Source organism: Myxine glutinosa, chromosome 6 (genome assembly GCF_964187855.1).
Source record: "Myxine glutinosa chromosome 6, kmMyxGlut1.1, whole genome shotgun sequence".
NCBI lineage: Eukaryota > Metazoa > Chordata > Myxini > Myxiniformes > Myxinidae > Myxine > Myxine glutinosa.
In genome coordinates, this window is record NC_136266.1 from 58,463,369 (window position 1) to 58,483,368 (window position 20,000).

The 20,000-nt window shown below is 45.2% G+C and overlaps 2 protein-coding genes across 3 annotated transcripts in view; one reads left to right on the forward strand and one right to left on the reverse strand.

The window, feature by feature from the left end:
• LOC137429821 (semaphorin-6A-like) overlaps positions 1-19,072 on the forward strand; it is a 328,190-nt gene extending 309,118 nt beyond the window's left edge. Inside the window, exons 14-19 of the mRNA XM_068120099.2 lie at positions 5,406-5,567; positions 5,679-5,813; positions 14,411-14,485; positions 14,986-15,047; positions 15,165-15,185; positions 16,030-19,072. Coding sequence (XP_067976200.2) covers positions 5,406-5,567; positions 5,679-5,813; positions 14,411-14,485; positions 14,986-15,047; positions 15,165-15,185; positions 16,030-17,222 — 1,648 coding nt within the window. The 3' untranslated portion in view covers positions 17,223-19,072. The remainder of the gene's footprint in view (positions 1-5,405; positions 5,568-5,678; positions 5,814-14,410; positions 14,486-14,985; positions 15,048-15,164; positions 15,186-16,029) is intronic.
• Positions 18,894-20,000, reverse strand: part of TIMM44 (translocase of inner mitochondrial membrane 44) — a 124,637-nt gene continuing 123,530 nt past the window's right edge. For both annotated transcript variants that reach the window (XM_068120103.2, XM_068120104.2), the window contains exons 12-13: positions 19,883-19,993; positions 18,894-19,684 (exon numbers count right to left, since the gene is read on the reverse strand). In XM_068120103.2, the coding sequence (XP_067976204.1) occupies positions 19,565-19,684; positions 19,883-19,993 (231 nt within the window). In that variant the 3' untranslated portion in view covers positions 18,894-19,564. The remainder of the gene's footprint in view (positions 19,685-19,882; positions 19,994-20,000) is intronic.

The window sequence follows — 20,000 nt, forward strand, 5'->3', positions numbered from 1 at the left end:
TGGACCAAACCATTTCATGTAAATAGAGGGGGGGGATATAATTTTAGATATATATATAGTACGGGCATGCCCTAGTCTCTATATAATTCCAGCAATCTCTGTGTGTGTGTGTGTGTGTCTGTCTGTATGCGACCGCTGTTTCTCGACAACTACCGGTCCGATATACTTGAAACTTGCCAGGTATGTTGCTGGGGACCCGAGGATGTGCCTTTTCAAGGTTTGAAATTAATCGGACAAGTGGTTCCCAAGGTATGGTCACCGTACTCGCAAGCCGTTCGCTTTGGCTTTGCGAATGGACCAAACCATTTCATGTAAATAGAGGGGGGGGGGGGGTTCTGTGGTCGTTACTGCCACGTGGTTTCAAAGTTTTTTTTTGTTGTTGTTGTTTGCACGCATGTTTTTTTGCACGCACGTACGGGCAAGCACGTACGTGCGGGCACGCCCTAGTATATATGATATATATATATATATATATATATATATATATATATATATATATATATATATATACACACGAGTATGTATATATATATATATATATATATATATATATATATATATACGAGTATATATATATATATATATTAGGGTGGTCCTCAAATGTACACCAAAAAATAAAATTGGACTTTTTTCATGTGCTTGTTGCTAAAATTGTTTCTTGTTGTGAAAAAATGAAATGTGCCAAAGATGGTTTCTGCACGACTTTATTTACGACTGTCACACATGGGTTGAAAATTACAATGTTTCAGTATCGACACACAAAATTGTTTTTAATAAACTAACACTCAGATGTAATCCCAAATCAGTAAGAATGTATGACAATCATCATAAACACACAGAGTAAGAGTCCTCCAGACCATTGATTCCTCATTAATAAGTTCTGTGGTAAATTATTTCCTCCTTATCTTCTTTGCGTCGGGGAACTGATGGCGATGCCACTCAACAACTTGCAACAGGTACTGGCGCTGCTGTTCATCCTTTGTCAAGACTTGATTGTAGTCCTGTATTAATGCTACACCACGTTCTGCAAAGTCGTTGACAGTGGCAATACCACGCAAGACTTGCTGTGATGACTGAAATGATGGGTCATCAGCCCACTCACCAGGGTCCTTTTCTAGGAAGTCAGTATTGACTTTGAATGCAGTAAAAATTCGCAGTGAGGCAGAAGTAACAAAATCTGCAACAGTCTTGGCAGCGATGGCTTCTTTTGCTGTAAGATCCACATGTACCCGTGGTTGAGGATTCTCTTGGCATTCTTCTTTAAGAGCAGCCACTATCATTCGCTTGACATCAAGCTCAACACTATCGTCAAACAGAGCAAGTCCTGCCAGTTCTTCGCTGAGGTCCCACAAGTGATTGGAAAGCTTTTTGCTGGTGGTTTCAGCAATCACTGAATCAGGATAGAAAATGAGTGCTTTTAAGAGAGCTAGGTCTCCAGCGGGAGCGTCAATGGCAGATGGAGCGCTGAACCAGGCTTTGGTATACACTGCTCCAACAAGTGCTGTAAAATGCTTTATGCCAGTGAGTTCCTTTGGGGTCTGTCGAAACTGATCACGGAACAAGTAGATCTTGATTCCATAAATCACACGGGGCATCCATCTTGCCAGATGCATGGCTCCTGGCTGCATGAACCTGAATCCTCTCGGAGGATGCTCACCAAACAGAATAATAGTCAACTCAAGAAGTTCATGGTAGTCATCTCGGAGTTGGCCCGATTCCAGTTTCTGGATGCAGAATGAAACGACATCTTCTTTGCAACTTAAAAATACACCTGAAACTACAGAGTCCAGGTCATCAGGCATCATTGGCTTAAACTTGCTTTGGTCAATGGAAATCCAGTTTGACTGGAAACGCTTGAAGACGGCTATCTCAGGTCCTTTTGATGGACCAAGAAATGGTTTGAATGATGCCATTGCTGCCTCTACCACTAGTTTCAGAATGTGATGCCGGCATGCAAAATGTAATAGTGGTCGTCCAAGCTTTTGCTGCAAAATAGTGCATGCACCAAGTGCTGAACCAGTGTTGCTGGCTGTCGTGTGAAAGCTCATACCTGCCACCATGTCTGGCAAATGCCATTCTTCGAGGCATTGCATAACAGCAGCAGCTGTTGCTAGTCCAGTTCCTGCTGGCAGCTTTGGCACACCCAGAAGCTTTCCAGTTCCTTGAGGGTCACTGACAACGACAGGAAGGCGATCAACTTTTTTAGTAAAATCGTCTGGAAGGAGCTTGCCATCCCAATGAACCACCAGCCTTGTGTTTGGAGCATAGGAAGCCTGGATGTCACCTGCAATTGCCTTCTGTTGGATCCGCCTGGATTTCCTGATCAATGTGCAGTTGATGGCCAACTCTGAAGGGTCGTGTCCCAGAGCAGAGGCTGCTGCTGACAAGATGTGAACAGCTGATCGATCGCTAACCTTGGTGCGGTCGAGAGCTGCTGTTAGGTCCGGTGTAACAATGCTACTTGCACGCTTTCGGCTCTGCCTCTTTGAAGCAGATAGAACAGCAGAGTCGTCATGATCACTGGCTTCAGCACTGCTGTCTGTTGATGATGCGAGCTCAATACAAGAGTCTCCTCTCGGGCTGCTTGCTTCTCTTTTTCATGCTGCTCTCTTTCAGTCAACACCTTGTCGCGTTGATGTGTCCGCTCCTCTTTTCCTGCTAGCACCTTGTCAACACCAACCATAAAGCCCCGTCGACCTGGCTCCCGTTGTGCCTCAAGGAATTCACGGTCCTCTGATATTTTGATCAGATCAAAGACATCAACATGAGCAATGTCAAATAAGTCACGTAGACCGGCTTGAAACTGCTCTTCTTTCTTTATCTGAGGGACAGATCGCCGGCTCTTTCCTTTCAGGATGGATCTGTATTGTTCTACTTTTCTCTCTAGTTTTGCAATGATATTCCGCTCATCTGCAGTGGGGATCCGTGCTTTCTCCCAGATGCATAATGTCTCACGAACAACAGTTATTGCGGCACTGCTTATGTTCAATTTCTCAGCATGATGTTGCTTAAAGTATCGCTGCAGAATCTCTTGCCAAGATGGGAGCCGAGTTTCTGGTAGTTTTTCAATATGGCAGCCTATCAGCCACACATGGTTCTTTTTCTGGTTGCTTTTCTTGAAGTACTTGCACTCGCCATCATAACTGAAACAAACCGAAATAATTTCTGTATAGTGCTGATTAGCAGATTAGCAGGGGCCATGTGACAGTGGTAAAAGTTTTCAAAATGAAATGAAATTTTACCCAATTTGTTCTCTCTACAGGTGTAATAAAAAAATGTAAAAGCACTTTAGAAAAGTTAATGTTTACATTTGAGGACCACCCTAATATATATATATATATATATATATATATATACGTATATATATATTGCGGTTTAGGGAAACCGCTAAGAAGTAATGGCAACCACCATACAGGTCCCTCAGAATAGTTATTTCATCGCAGAACATTATCTTCGTCCCTTTCCTTTATGTGGGTTATTATGCCATTATGTGTTGGGGGAGGGAAACACATGCCCTCCACTCATAAGGGATAATTTGCCAGGCAGTGCATGCAGGCTCAAAAGCACACCAGCCAAGTGCATGCTCAAATTTAGCTGTCGCGCTGGAGTCCACGAGATGAGGCAGCCTTATGTCCCACCAATCACAGCCTGAGGAACTTTGAGAGGCCTTGTGGGGGGAGGGTGACAAACTCCACCAATCGGTAGCCCGGAAACCACCCTCAAACAGACCCCACCCTTGCCAGGGTTTGACAAAAGGGCCTTGCAGACTTGATTCTTTCTCTTGGCCGGTCTCCCTCTGCCCCCTCTGCACATGTGCATTACTCTCTTAGCCAGATACTCTCTCAGACCTCTGCACATGTCTGCTTCCGGTTGGCTGCCGGACTCCCTCTTGGTGCACGTGTACACAACAAAAAGGCCTTTGACTTATAGTTTGGCACGTGTTGATCGCTCTCGGTGCACGTGTTCATCAGACTCTCCTTCTCGCTGCACATGTGCATGACTTGGACTCTCCCTGCACATGCCTGCTCGTGTTCGTGTTGAGGATTACCTTTGCCTGCTCGTGTTTGTGCTGGGGATCACCTTTGCCTGCTCGTGTTTGTGCTGAGGATCACCTTTGCCTGCTCATTTTCGTGCTGGGGATCGCCTTTGCCTGCTCATGTTTGTGCTGGGGATCACCTTTGCCTGCTCGTGTTTGTGCTGAGGATCACCTTTGCCTGCTCGTGTTCATGCTGGGGATCGCCTTTGCCTGCACATGTTGGGTACTGCCATTTGCAGGCCTGGTGCTTGTTGGTGAGGTCAAGACAAAGGTCGTCACGAGGAGAAGCATCTGGTAAAATCATAAACATTTTGCTAACAGGATCCCAAAGTTCGTTTTTCCCTCCCCTCCCCCGTGAATGTGTGCTGGGCACCCTTGTTGTGTGTATTTATAGTGATCGCCATAAGGCATAGATTAAGCTAAGTTTCTGCGTCTCGCCCCTTTTTCTTTCCTATCGATAAATTTCACTGTAAATATTTGTAAATAAATCGAACCGTTAAACATCTCCTTTCCCTCTGTCCGTGAATGTCCTTTCTTCCATTGGTCCGCCATTGCCCACTCCCAGAGTAGCGATTGGCCGTAACAAAATTAGCATATATATAATTATATATATATACATATATATATATAAAATTAGGTTGCCTTTACAAGGAACTTCATTCCTGCCCCATCCATCAATGCCTGCCCTACAATTGCCAACTTATGGTTGTTTGTCCGTGCTCTGTCCTTTAAAATGCTGAGCATCAGGCAAGGAAGCAGCCAGCACACACAAATAACCGCAAGTCTTTGTTCTTGGTCCTAAGTCTTCTTTTAGTCTTTGGTAAAATTTATCCGGGGTTCGAACTGCCATCCTCCCAGATTCTGAGCAGACGCTTACCATTATGCCAACGAGTGTGGTTATGTTGTGTCCCAATTTGCTCTGCCTAGTGTTCCAAGACATACCTCAGATGACGGATTTGCAAGGGTTAGTGCCATCACGCTGATTTGTGTAGAAACATGACCTTTCACTCTCTGTATTAATTCATTGTGTGTCAAGATCCGAAATACCCTGAACACCCCAAAGACCCAATGGACCCCAAACACCCAAAATACCCCAAAGACCAAAAAGACCCTGAAAACCCAAAAGACCCTGAAGACTGTTAAAGACCCAAAATACTGAAAAGACCCTGAAGACCCAATGTGTCCACGCAATTCAAGATCTGGATTTAGACTCAAAGAGGCGCACGGTTCGAAGCAGCACCGTAGAAGAATATTATTCTTTCGCGAACCCACGTGACCGTCGTACGGTGCCCATTTTGGGTAGCGGTCTATGGCAATGGTCTAGTGCAGATATCTTTATCTCTCTTCCTGTTCATATTACATCCACCAGGGATCGGCTGCTGAAAATATCCATCGATCCCGTTGCCGGACCTTGGGGTAACCGCTCGGTGCTGTACCTTGGCTCCGAGCATGGGTTGCTCTTGAAAGTTCTAGTTCGTCCTGGCTTACCTGGCCTGGTCCTGGAGGAGATTCACATGTACAACCCACACATGTGAGTTACATTCGTCTGCTTGTCGATAAGCCTTTCGTAATCTCATCATGAATGTGCAGTGGTTGGTCCTTTTTTGCTTACTGGAAGGTCTATTGTTTGGGTGTTTCTCAGATGTGGTGAGTCGGGAAGCAGAGACGTACGAGGACTGCAAATTGATGCCAGCCGACACACCATCTACGTAGCCTTTGCCCACTGCCTGCTGCGTTTGCCTCTGAGCCGCTGTGAGCGACACGGATACTGCCAAAGGTCTGTCACTATCACCACCTGCTTGTGCGTCGACTTCACTCTTTCTCTGCTAATTGCGCCAAATATCCTTATCGTTTGTAATGTCGCTCTCAAAAAATGAAAAAGAGACCCACCGCAGGAGGTAAAACCTTTTGTGTGCATCCGTTAGCTTTGGTTTTGCCACAATTTGAGATCCATTCCGATTTTTTTCAGACCATCGTTATCATGGCTGTGAATTTGGCACGGCTTTATACCTTTTACTTTCCGGATGATCAAATGTTAATGTGTTTCTGCAATTATGGGGGATATATTTAAAAAATTTATCCTTGGGATATGAGGATGAGCCTGGTATTGGCTTAGCGGTTAGGGTGCCGGCTTAGCGGTTAGGGTGCCGGCTTAGCGGTTATGGTGCCGGCTTAGCGGTTAGGGTGCCGGCTTGGGATCGTAGGATCCTGGGTTTGAATCCCGGTCGATCACTGAATTAACACCAGGGGGTTGACTCACCCTGTCATCCTTCCTACGTTGGCAAATTGAGTACCAGTTCATTGGTAATTCCCTGTGTGTCGCAAGAAGTGACTAACAGGGTTGGCAGCAGGAAGGGCATCCAGCCATAAAACATTGCTTCAAAAAGGGGACCATGGTGCCCGAAAAAGGCCAAACCTTGCTCTGAGGGGAAAAATGGCCTCTAAAGGTGGTTCTTGGGATACGAGGATGAGCTGGTAGGATGGCCGAGAGGTACACACACTCGCCTCAAAGCTATCTAGCCTGGGTTTGAATCCCGATCCAGCTAGAAACTGTCATCCCGGTGCTTCATGGGTAGTGTGATTCCTCGTTGTGTGTGTGCAGTCCCTACGATGGACGCCATAAGCTTGGCATCCCATCTAGCGGCACTAGGATCCCATGGTGTCCTTCATGATGAGTAAGAGAGCTATCGCCGGCACCCTGAACAAACTCCTGTGGTGGAGTAGCGACCCATCCAGGATTGTAATCCCAACTATAGAAACTGTTTCAGCAGCACCGACGCTCCATATAGGGCGTGTTACATGATCTGATCTGATCTGAAGATTCCTTTTTTTCGCCCCCCCCCCCCCCCCGCCCCTCCCCTCCCCTCCCCAAGAACCTCTTGGAGAGGGTTGGCGTGGTCAGCCAGCTTCAACACAGGAGGAGAAGGAGTCCAATAGGCCCATCAAAAATTGCATAAATCTGTTGCTTCGTTTCTTGTGATAGCGTAATCCATTCCGTGGTCATACAAAGCAGCAGTTTGTCCTCGATGGTTATTTCCTTTTTGATATATTTTAGATTCATCATATATTTAATCGAATGGAGCAAAAATCGAATGGAGCAAAAAGAGAAAAATATCGAACAAAGTACAAACAAGCAAAAACTGTTGAAAAGTGGTTTTCACCTAGAAGAGTTTATATGTTGAGGTGGGACACTGGAAGGATGCACATTGAGCCTCGAGAAAGAAATACTGTATCAATCCTTTGGAATTCCGTTGACATCCTGCTAATAGAGGCCTCTGATGTATTAGTGAGCAAAACAAAATGGAGGAATGTTTGAAACTTTTCCACCAACTATCATTCCTTCCCCTTACTTCCTATCCTTTCTATCTCTCTCCGACAATGATATACGTGTTCCCTCACAAGGAGCTTCAATACACGAGGCGTCCAATAGGCCCATCAAGTTTATGCTATGGTTCCCAACCTATGGTTGTTTATCCGTGCTCTATCTTTTTTTTAATGCTGTGCATCAAGTAAGGAAGCAGCACGGGCCATTTTTTAAAGTCTTTGGTATGACAACTGGGATTCCAACCACTGCCCTCCCAGACTCGGTGCAGATGCTCTAACTCAAACCATTATGCCACCGAGTCTGGTTATCCTCCATGCTCTTATTTATGAAAGTAACACAAAAATGGCCTGTGATACAGAGATGCAAGTTGGATAGAAACAGGCCTGAACATGCACATTACACCCAAATCAAAAGCCGGTAATGTATTTAAACTAAATGATTCATCTAGAGGAGTATTCAAAATGTTCAAGCACTCAAAATGCATATCAGTTAGGTTTTTGTACGACCATATGAAAGTGTCCTCCAGCATGTTCATGGCAGCTTCTGCAAAAGACTCGATAAAAGATGATAGGCAGAGGCAACAAAGGAAACCTTGAAACTGTGAACCTGATGCACTCAAAAATGATGGGTCCATAAATTAAATAAATAAGTATCATCCCGATTTGACTTCTCGGATAAAGATGGAAACAGGAGAGGAACTAGAACGGCACTCAGTAGAGAGCATACCTCCACCTGGTTGGCCATATCACTCAATGGTGAAGAATCACTTTAAAAATTCTTCTAGCTGGATCCGGATCCGGGTCTTCACCAAAATTGAATCGATTCTTCCTCGTCACACACACAACCTGTCCACAAAGTTTCGTCCAAATCCATCCATAACTTTTTGAGATATTCTACTATGTATCGTTTTTGGCCCCATCTCCCAATGGTGAAGAATCTTTTTTATTTTATTTTTTTTGGACACAATATCGAGGCTCAAGTAGGAGCTAACATTAATCACAAAAAAAAAAAAAAAAAACCGACACACAAAACATGCAATAAAAGGAGCGGGAGACAAAATGGGGAGAGAGAAGGAAGCACACGAGTACAACAGCAGAGAACAGGGACATCGGGACATCTGTGGGACGGGGAGGGCTTGGGCGAGGACACATGGGAAGGGGGGTGGGGGGTGGGAGAGGTATGAGAGGTATAAAACATGGACACTGCTAGGACTTCCAGGGAAAAAGTCAGTATTTCAGAAAAGTGGATCTGGGGTGAATTAACGGGGGTAGAAAAGATCAAGGTTTTGGATGGGGGAAGATGAGATGGTGTTAAACAGCTGTTTCAAAGACCTGGAGGGATGAGTGGGATTGAAGAGAGTGAGGGAGTTTGTTCCAGAGGTGGGAGTAAAGAGGCATGAAAGAGTGAAGGTGAGCAGAGAGTCTTGATTTTGGCAATTTCACCAGAAGAGGGTTGCTGGCAGATCTTGTGCGACCTGTAGGAATATTTGGGGGACAGAGCTGGGGGAGCAAGGCCGGATAGGAGTCAGTGGAAGACATAAAGACCACGTACCTGCCTGCGGTGAGTGAGCGAAAGGCCCTCACAATCAGCTACATCACGGGAGATTCCAATGATTCTGAAAGCTTTGGTTTCAACAGCGTGAAGCCGAGCTCGGTGTGAGGCAGGAGCACCAGCCCAAAGGGGAGAGCAGTATTCGATTGAGCTGCGGATGAAAGCTTTGTATGTGGTTTAAGGAGCTCAGGTGTGCCAAGGAAGGACTTCGCACGATGGAGAATGCCCAGTCGGCGACTGGCTTTGGAGGCCAGCTTGGAAATATGGTTTTCCCAGGAAAGTTCATGGCAGATAGAGAGACCCAAAAGCTTGAGTGACAGAACTTATTGGAGAGGATTGTTGAGAAAGTAGATGGGAGGGTGTCCAGTCGGTCTTTTTGGAGAGACATAGTGAGAGTGTGAGATTTGTCAGGATTGAAAGACATGTTCCACTTGTTTGACCAGTCTGTGATTTTGTCCAGGTCTGCAGGCAGTGGTCTGCAGATTGATGGATACCATAGGAGTGAGGAGGCTGCAGACTGCCGATCTGAGGGATGAGGTATGGAGTGGCAGAGAGTGGAGTCATCAGCAAAGAGATAGAGAGGATTTCCCAGAGAGTGAGAGAGATCATTGCTGAAGACCAGAAAAAGCACAGGGCCCAGACCACTGCCTTGGGGAACTCCAGCCTGAGCAGGAAGGGGAGATGAGAGAAATCCATTCAGGGCCACACGTTGATTTCGACCAGAGAGGACGTCCGCAAGCCATGCGTGGAGATTTCCATGGATACCATAGGAGGAGGGTTTGGTGAGCAGAGCGGGGTGCCAGACAGTATCGAAGGCACGTGATATGTCAAGGGAGACAGCTCTGATTTCCTGTTTGGCATTGACGACCTCCATCCATTGTTGAGACAGCAGAAGCAGCATGTCCAGAGTAGAGTAACGTGGTCTGAAACCAAATTGATGATCAGAGATCAAGCCATTGGGGAAGAGGAAGCATTTGATGTCAGAAGCGATGATTTATTCCATGAATTTGCTGATAATTTGGAGCATGCTGATTGGTCTGTAGTTACAAGGATCTGTTTTTGCACCTTGCTTGTGTAAAGCGGTAATGTTTGCTGATTTCCAAACTGATGGCAGATGACCTTGAGCAAAAGAGAGGGTGAAGGGAATAGAGAGAGGGTGTGAAAGAGCGGCAGAGCAGGATTTTAGAACCCGTGGGCGGGCTGATGCCGTCTGGTCCAGTTGCAGAATCGGAGTCGAGGTTTGACAGAAACCTCTCCACCTTGTCAGGAGAGAAGAACACAGAGTCCAGGAGCAGCTAGGTTCGACTGGGTAAGGTGGGTACAGAGAGAGATGGGTTTGGGACACAATATTTTGAGGCAAGCACAGAGTTGAGGCATTCGGCTTTGTCACATGCGTCGTCAACTGTGTAGCCATTTGAGGTAAGGGAGGGGATTGGGGGGGGAACAAACACCAGAAACGGATTTGACCCGATGCCACCAAGATTTGGAGGAAGGAGACAGGTTTGAGAGGTTAGTCTTGAGAGTAGAGAGATAGTGCTTCCTGGCTCTCCTGAGGGTAGACACACACTTGTTCCGAGCTTGGTGAAAGGAACTGAGTTTGCCTTCAGTTGGATTAGCCTTCCAAGAGGCAAAGGCAAGTTGTTTCACGGAAACTGCCTCACCACAAGATTCAGTGTACCATGGATGGGAGGAAGGGCATGACAACTGAAGACGAGATGGGATAAATCTGTGCATGAGAGAGAGAGCAGTTTACTTTGGAAGAATTCCCAGGAATAGTTGATGTCAGAGGCAGTAGAGATGGGAGACCAGTCCAGATGATTGATGGCTGCTTGAAGACCGTGCCAGTCAGCCTGAGTGAAATGCCAGACTCGTCGACGTTGAGGAGGCTCTCTGAGAATGGCCAGAGAGATGTCCACTTTAACAAGCACATGATCAGAAGAACCAATTGGAGCAGAAGAACAGCAACAGACATTTGCAGGGAAGTTTGTCATAACCTAGTCGAGAAGAGAAGATGCATCAGTGTGTCCGTTGACTGAGATCCGGGTTGGGAAATTGACAGATTGTGTCAGTCCCAATGAGTCGCATAAGTCCTTTGCTGAGATGCCATGGCTGGTGAGAGTGGTACCCACACCCAGCCAGCTGGCATAATGACAGTTGAAGTCGCCACATATGAGGAAGAGAGAGTTGGGGTGAGTGGATAGAAGTTGGTCCATGTCGTCAGACAGCAAAATGTAAATGGAGTCATCACTGTTTGGAGGACGGTACAGAACACATGTGAACAAAAGGTGGGAGCGGAGAGGAAGCCGTAGCCAGAGGTACTCCTGGGGGTGGGGTGGAGAGAGGGCAGTGCAAGGAGAGTGAAGAAGAGAGCTTTTGATAAAGATAGCAACCCCACCTCCAGGACAAGGCTCAGGTCTATCATACTGGAGGAGGGAGTTACCAGGAATTAAGGAATCAGAGACATCTTGAAGGAGGAATGTTTCTGTTAAGCAGATTACATCTGGTTTGTCTGAAGCAATCTGTATGGAGAGATCAATCAGGTTTGAGCAGAGGCCCTGGATGTTTGAGGTCCATACCATTAAGGAAGAGGGAGGGAGAGGAGGAGTATCGGCTGCAGGACAGGACAGGGGAGGGATATGGAAAGATGGGGGGTGAGAGGGAGAGCTGTTGATAATGTGTCAGAGATTGCAGAAGAGTTAGGAGAAAGGGAAGGATGAGGAGGACAAAAGGTTTGATGGTGATGGGATGAGGCACAGTGAGGGGTTGTTTGAGGGGGGGGGGGGGGCAGAGGAAAGTAGAGTTGGAGGAGGTGGAGGTATGAGATAGAACGGAGATGAAGTGGGGAGGAGGCAGCTTTGAGGAGGAGGAGGAGGGGGGAGAATTGGAGGGGAGGTGTGAGGGGGGAGTTTAGAACGTAGATGATTCATGAAAAACGAACATTAATTACAAACTGGGTTTATTTTGATTTTCAAGTCAGAGATCCGTTTAAAAACGATAGAGGAGGTGTGGAATGAAGGTGAGTTTAAAGAATGTAGAAAGGAAGGATGGTAAGAGATAGATTTTTTATTTTTAAAGTGGAATGAATTGAAGAGGAAATTGAAAAAAGCCTTTTAAATAGGAAGAAAAATAGCATGTTGTAATAAACCACTGAATAAAACACTGCAGGGGAAAGTTGAAACATATTTAAATAATATTTAAACAAAACCGTGAAAATAATCTGGGAAAAGTCCCGAAGTAAGGATGTGGATTTGAGAAAGAAGGAGAAAGAGTTGAATGAGTATGGAGGAAACTCGAGTTGGAAAGGCTGGAGAGGTGGAAGAAAAAGGAGATAAAGGGGGTGGGGCAAAAGGCGAGGCAAGGGAGCGAGGGAACAAGCACGTGTCCGCGAGGAGAAATAATTAATAGAGTAATTTTTTTTTTTGTATTTAAGACGTTTGACAAAGGGTTCGTGGGAGGTAGAGGGAGAAAAGATTAAAAATCAGATTAATTAATTTTAAAATAATTATATTAAATTATATAAAATAACACAATAATTCCCATATCCGAATCCAAATTCAGATCTCCACCAAAATCGAATTAAATTGTCCTTGTCAGACACCCAACCGGTCCATCAAGTTTTGTCCAAATCCATCCACAACTTTTTGAGATATCCCGCTATGTATCGTTTTGGCCCTATCCCAATGGTGAATAATCACTTAAAAAATTCTCGTAGCCGGATCCGAATCCGGATCTTCACCAAAATCTAATCATTTCGTCCTCGTCACATACGCTACATCTCTGCCAAATTTCGTCCGAATCCATCCACAACATTTTGAGATATTTTGTTGAGGTATAAGGCTGTGGGAGGAGGGAGAGGTATAAGGCTGTGGGAGGGGTACACGGTATAAAGCAGATTAACACTTCTAGGAATTTCAGGAAAGAAGGTGGGGATTGAAAGAGGCGGATTTGGGGTGTTTTAACGGGGGTAGAAAATATCAAAGTTTTGGATGGGGGAAGAAAAGAGATGGTGGTAAACAGCTGTTTTAAAGACCTGGAGAGAGGAGGGGGATTGAAGAGCGTGTGGGAGTTTGTTCCAGAGGTGGGAGAAAAGAGGATTGAAGGCATGAAGGTGAGCAGAGAGTCTTGATTTTGGTAGTTTCACCAGAAGAGGGTTGCTGGCAGATCTTGTGATATATGTGTATAACATTAAACAAAGAAATTTAGAAGAATCCCAACATCTGTGAGGTAGGTTTTACTTACTTACCTGTTCTTGCGACCTGACAATAGATCGACTGTAATCTATATACCCCAAAGAGGAATGACCCTTCCTGCCGCGCCCGTAGTGAGCGGGTGTACTCGTAAATTAAAATGTCGGTCGGTGCAGTCAGCCATCATAATGACATCATAGACGTAATGACATAGCGTGATGGCCGGACACAAAACTGCAGCTACTTTAATATATCGAAGATGATATATTTTAACCTCCAGTAAGTTTGCAGTCACTACAAAGGGATTAGTGTTACGATTAGATTTACTATAATATTAATGTTACGTTATCATTATTCTGAAAATGAAATTACTAAATAAAACCGAGGCGAATTCCTTACTTCCGCATTATTTGTACCATACACCGCTCATCATTGATTCATGAACCATACACCGCTTCAATCTGGAAACTTTGCAATAACGACAAAGGGATTGCAGTGTTATGATTATATTTACTATATTATTGGTATTAACGCTAGTATTGTTATTACAAAAACAACACTACTGTATTAAGAAACCTGGGATAATTTGTCCGAAGCGGCCTGAAGGTGAGGCATGAAGGCATGAAGCCTAAGGCCTATACGTACTGTGTCGTTGGAAGATCCGTAACGTCTATGCTTTCGATATTTGATGGTCATTTTAACAATCGGTTTGTTTGTGTTTCACATTGAATGAAAAACGTCAAGGTAGAGCATGGTGATTGTGATATATGACAGGTTCGATGATATGTTCGGCTTGAACGACATTGGAATCAAAATGCTGGAATGTGGAGTCAGCCACATACGCCGTAATGACATCAGACGTAATCACATCACCCTGTCATGTGACCAGATCCTCAGCTCTGATTGGTAAACGTTTTAGGGGACATACACACATACTAGACTGCTTTGCCCGATGAGCTACGCCGTTTAAAAACCTCAAAGAAGCAACAGAGCTGCAGACTGAGAGAGGCTCCAGGGATGATGTCAACTCCTGTCCCACTAGCTTGGTAGCGCGTCGCTGGATTCTGTCAAGAAGAGATAGGTGACAGGCCGGAGCATCAGCCCAAATTATGCCAAACACTCCTCAATAATATCATTGAAACCACAACTAAGATTGTGGACCTGCTATTTGGAGAGGTTCTGGGATTGAAGAGTCAAAACCTCCATGATTGACGATGCAGATGGTTATATAATCAGCTGAAGGATTTTTTTCAGACTAATCAATCTCTAATTTTGTTGCGTTTTCTATTCTTTTCTGTTGTCAAACTACAGTAGCTGTCTGGCATCACGAGACCCATACTGTGGATGGAAAGGAGGTGCCTGCGTCCAGCTTTCAACTCAGAGCAGGTACCATCTCCAGCACCCTCTTTACTAATTCTCACAATCTTATCAATCTCGACCACAGATAACTTAGCGTTACATTTCTTAAAATGGTGACACCGTTCATGAAAGTGGAAGGATAATTCCCCTCCCCTTCCCCCCCAATACACAGATATTGAGACTTAGGAAATATCTCATTAGTAAGTGATGGAGGATGGACTCACTAACACAGCAGGAAAGCACAAGTGAATGTAACAGTTAAATGAGTGTTACAACTTTTGACCACCAATCCATTGTTTGCAAATCCGGTGCCATGGGGCGAGATGTGACCTGTCAAAACAATCATTTGGAAACCTATCAGGGCCGTTGTGTTGAGTTTTTAACCGTTTGTCTCTTTGACTTTGTTTTTCAACCATGGTAAGCTTTCCAAGATCCAGGCTTGTTTCACTCTTGAAAGGAAAGATTCGATATTTAAAAAATTAAGGCTCTGCCACAAATCATTCCTCACGTGTTCCATGTGCCTGTAGATTCCCCTTCAAGCAAGCCATTGATGAAGCTTCCCTTCTTCCACTCGAAGCAGGTTGTGTGGGTGAGTTGAGTTGTGCATCCTCTGTAGTGCAACGTCTGTGATCAAAACCTCAATTGCCCAAAATGTTTTCATTTTTCATTTCCTAAAGTCAGTCTTTGCTCTCTTTCCTCTCCACAGAATCCTACATGAGTCACGATGGTGAGTGTGAACATCCGCAGAATTTTGCACATTGGGAATGTCACCGTGCACGTTGGAGAAGCACTCGTGTGTTAACGAGTTGGGCTCGATTGGGGGGCTCCATTCTCACTGAGAATTCTGCTCTGACAATTTGCATTCAGAAAGTGATTTCCCTCCCTCCCTCCATCTTCATCATGAGCAGATTTCCCAGAGCCCAGGCCTGGCAGTTGTATTGGCTATTCTGTTATGCCGCAGGCTTCCTGCTGCGCCTGAAACCTCTCGATCCCCAAAGCTTTCAGTGCAATTTGTACAGCAGTTCACTACCCCTCGCCATCAGTCTGTATCACTCCACCAAACTACCAATACTCACACCTCCTTACGTTTACCTCAAATAACCTCATTTTTCTACATACTTTTTTCTATTACATACCATCTCATCTGGTCAAACTTAACTCAGTAATATAATAATCTCCATCTCTTCCCTTTCACACTTTCTACTATGTCCTTGTCTCTGTTGCACTTTTCCTAATTGGAACATTATTCTTGATGCCGTGTTCAGGAGCAGCACAGCCTGTCATTCAGAAGAATTTCCAAGCACAGCAGTTACCTGTGATACGGCACCAATTACAGAAAATCTCATTGTGAGAAATCTCTGCATTTCATAAAATTAAAATAGCCTCTCAAAAGCAGTGGTTCGTTAACCTTCAAAGGCATATGTATTTGTATTATGCAAAGAGGTGTTATTCCACAAAATTATAGCTTTCGGCTACACTCGAAAGTTCACCACAATTCTTGGGTTGGTGTGAGGTAGTGGTTAACATACGTGCTAAGAGGAACTCCTTTCCTTTGTTCTTAACATACTCAGATGCGATGAGGCAAGACCGGAATCCAGCAGTGCGAGGTCTGCTTCCGGCTGCACTTTTTGCAGTCTGCATCTTGTCGGCCTTTACCCTTGGAGCAGCTTCGGCGTGCCTCGCTACCGCCTGCTACTTCCAACAATGCCGCAGGATGCGTGCGGCCCGTCAGCGGAGGGATGCACAGACACAAGCGCACGCTGACGGAAGTTTGGCCGGTCTCACACGCCTTCTTGACACGCCACCCCGCCACAAGTCTGGTAGTCGCTCCGGTGCAGGTCACCTCTTTGTCCCACTTGTGGCTGGTGGGAAGGCAATGTTGGCACGAGGTGGACGGCCAGACCAAGGTCCAGACCTCACAGCACTGCCCACACCAGACTCTACGCCTGTGTTGCAGCAGAAAGGTCACATGATTTCAATTAGAGGTGACTGGGGAAAGCCCCATGGGCTGGCACAGCCCACAGCCAGAGACTATTTCACTCCACCATTGGCTGAAGCGCATGGGTTTGGAAGTCGTGGTTGCTTATGCGTTTCACCGGCTCAACCATTGCCTGGTGCCTCAATACCACTACGCTTGTTGTTGCTTGAAGGACGAACAGCAGACAGCTCAACACAAGGTGAAGGGACACTAAGTGAGTTTTTGAGGAAACTACAAGAAACGGGCTCAAGTTCTCAAACTTTGCTCAGTGAGGATCCCACTTCTTTCCACACCTCACGTGGAAACACACCTATTCTTGGATCTGAAAACTGCTCTAAGCCACCAAAGGTTCCAAACAGAGATGCCTCCCTGCACCTCAACTCACCTTCAACGTTCCTCACTTCACCCCCTGTATCAATTCCTTCATCACTTACCTCCCCTCCAACTTCTCTCACATCACCTTCAGTGTCTCCCCACCTGTGGATGGATGAACATATCTCACAAGGTGCAGATTTGAACACATGCCAGTCTCTTGGTGCTCTTCCACCCAATAACCAGCCTCCCCCAGTGCCTCCACATGCTCGCTCTGCAAGCTACAGTAAGGTCCGTGGGTCGGCTGAGCGTGGGCAACGGTCAGGCCGTCCCGGCTCGGGCAACATGAGTCGATCTCAGAGTCATGGTCAACAGCAGAGGAGTTTTCCCTGCACAAACCCTGGCTTTCACACAAAGCCCATTCATCTCCCTCCCCACACCCATATCGGTCCCAAAGACGCAAGCACTCACTGATCCAAAAAGGGCTCCCAAGAGCGGTCTCTGTTTTCACTCGACCCACGAATCAGCACCAGTATTGGCAGTTAAAGAATCGCAAGTCCTTTTGCTCAGCTCGTGCTGCCGTGGGTAATCCTTTTGCTATCTTGGAGCCACATGTGGCTGGACCCAAACCAAAGTTCCAAAATATACGAGCCACAGGTCTTTCCACTTACTCCTCACACGGTAACTTTAAATTAATTTCCACAGATTGCTGCAATGACCTCCTGGAGATTATTCCAGCATTAACACCGACAGGATTATTTTGGGTCACCTTGGACTTTTGAAGAAAAGAAAAAAAAGTTGGTAATGAGTGCATTCGGCAGCAGCTATGTGTAGTGCCATTCAGGTACACTAATTAATTGCTCAGATGACCCTATTAGGCAGGTGAATAGCCCTGTCCCATCTCCTTACTATAGAATGGTGAGTGGTTCATAAGGTAAAGGATTTCTACACTGAAGATCAAATATTTATGTTTATGACTCAAATGCAAATTAGACCAAATTCATGTGATAGGTTCTTCTTTCTAGGTAGTGGTACCACTGGGCCTACTTTGCCTCACACACTAAGGAACAAAGCAGACGCATAGTGCCAGCAATTTTAATTGTCTTCCTGCTCCAGTGGGGCCACATTTCCTTTCCCAATTTACTGTAATCCAAACCTAGTCTTCCTTTCATCCCTTTCTCTCCAAAGTGTCTTCCTCTCCCCTTCATCCATTCACTTTGGATTTTGGTATTTTAAACAATCCCAAACCTCATTTTTCCACAATCTCAACCACTAGTTATCCTTGGGCCTATAAACACTTGCTCTGCTCTCGACTGTGGGCACACAAATATCGGTGGGCAATGTTCAAATTGAAAAGGACCAAGAAGAACTTAGAAAAGGCCCGTTTGTTGGAGTACAGTGGCAGTGGCTAGGCCAACCCCACCAGATTGGCCAATGAAGCCATTTAAGACTGCAACAAATAATTTATACACAACACCTCGAGACAACCTTTCTAGAAATAGTTTCACACAAATTACTCACTTTACTTCAGGCACTGACGAACATTGTAATCTCGTGAGTTCATCGTGTTCTTATGGGATTTAATCGAGCTGAAGAGGAAATAAAAAGAAGAGAAATAAAACGCACCACTTGGCAACATGTGACAATTGGGGAACTTGATGAAGACATTTATACCTTGAAGGCCGAGAGGTCGACTCTGCCTCTGGGTGGGCTGGAAGTTCAAATCGTCAAAATAGGTAAAGCATAGCACTCAATCCCGGAAGGCCTCCAAGGCTTCTTTGGATGCTACTGTGTAGTTTAAACGGGCCTACAGTCTCTCCTACTTGTGAGCTGTGCATATAAATAACTGTGCACCTTGTTTGTGTATATAAGATATATTAGAACCATGTAGATGCTGACAAGAGAGGGTAGGGGATTGGGGGGCAGAGGGGGTACTTGAACTTTGTAATGTAAAATTGGTGATTTCCTTTTCCAATAGCATGAATTAAATCTTGTGCTTGTAATCTTGGCACGTACTTTAGCCACTAGCACTTTGAAAGGACTCCATATAACCCAGTGGCTGTGCCTTCTGTATGGACACAAACTGTTGGTAATCGTATACCTGACACTGTACATAGCCGGTGTAAAGCACATCGTAGAGGGCGGTACGCAACTGTGACTTTTATTTCTTCTCGAATTAGGCAGACGGCATTTATCTAAAGATGGTATTTTTTTATACTTTGGTGTAACAGCCGACGCACTTCGCTGGAGAAGGTGACGGTCGGACACTCCATGCATTGTGTTTAACCAATTGCATTCAAATAAATTATGCAAATACAACTTCAGCAGCATACTTCATAGTCTCTTACTCCCACCCCTTCCATTTTCTTACAAAATAAATCAATGGGCCAAACGTTAAAACATTAGAATGTCCACTTTGGAAGCATCTTTACATATTTACAATATTCAAGATGGTTTCATAATAACTGTGCAAGGAAAACGCTCAACACTTTCTGCACCTTTGCAGGAATGACAAGGTGAGAATGTTTATCCCTGTTTATCCGATTTCAAATAATGTACGCGTTTGCTCTTTCACATGTGCCAGTACATACAGATATCCATTCCCGTGCTGTAGTGCTGTGTGTGCGTCCATAATTTTCCGAAGATCATTTTATGAGAACGAGGAGCAGTGTTAAAAAGATAATTACCAATGTGCGGAGGCAAAGGTTATGTCGGTGGACGGGAGAAGACCACATCATTTGCCCAAAAGGGCAAGTTTAAGATGGATTGGAAAGAGCGATCCGATGGGCCTTCCTGTTCCGCAACGTGCCAAGCTGTCAGAGGACTTGCTGTGTGCTCGAAGCCGACATATCAAGCAGCCTCCAAGCGGCCTTCGGGTTGAGCTCTTCTTGGTCTCGACACAATGCCCAAACATACATCATCCGTACCACTTGTTCCTATCACCACCATAAAAAAAGTCGATGTCACAAACAGGCACACACAAAACACAACTACCAAAGATTTGCGAGAAGAAAGCAAAGTGCTAAACTAACTCTCACACGTAAGCATAGAGAAATCATTAAAAAAACAAAAAAAACATGAATGTTTAAATGAATACCCAACTATGTGTCAAGTTTTAACGATGCACCACTCACCGGATGGCCTTCAGCGACATCTCCTTTCCTGTTGCGAAGAATAAGCACCAGCTGAGCTTGGAACGTTACGATGAGTACCGGGCCTTGTTCCATTAGCTTCCCCATCGCCAGCTGTCCC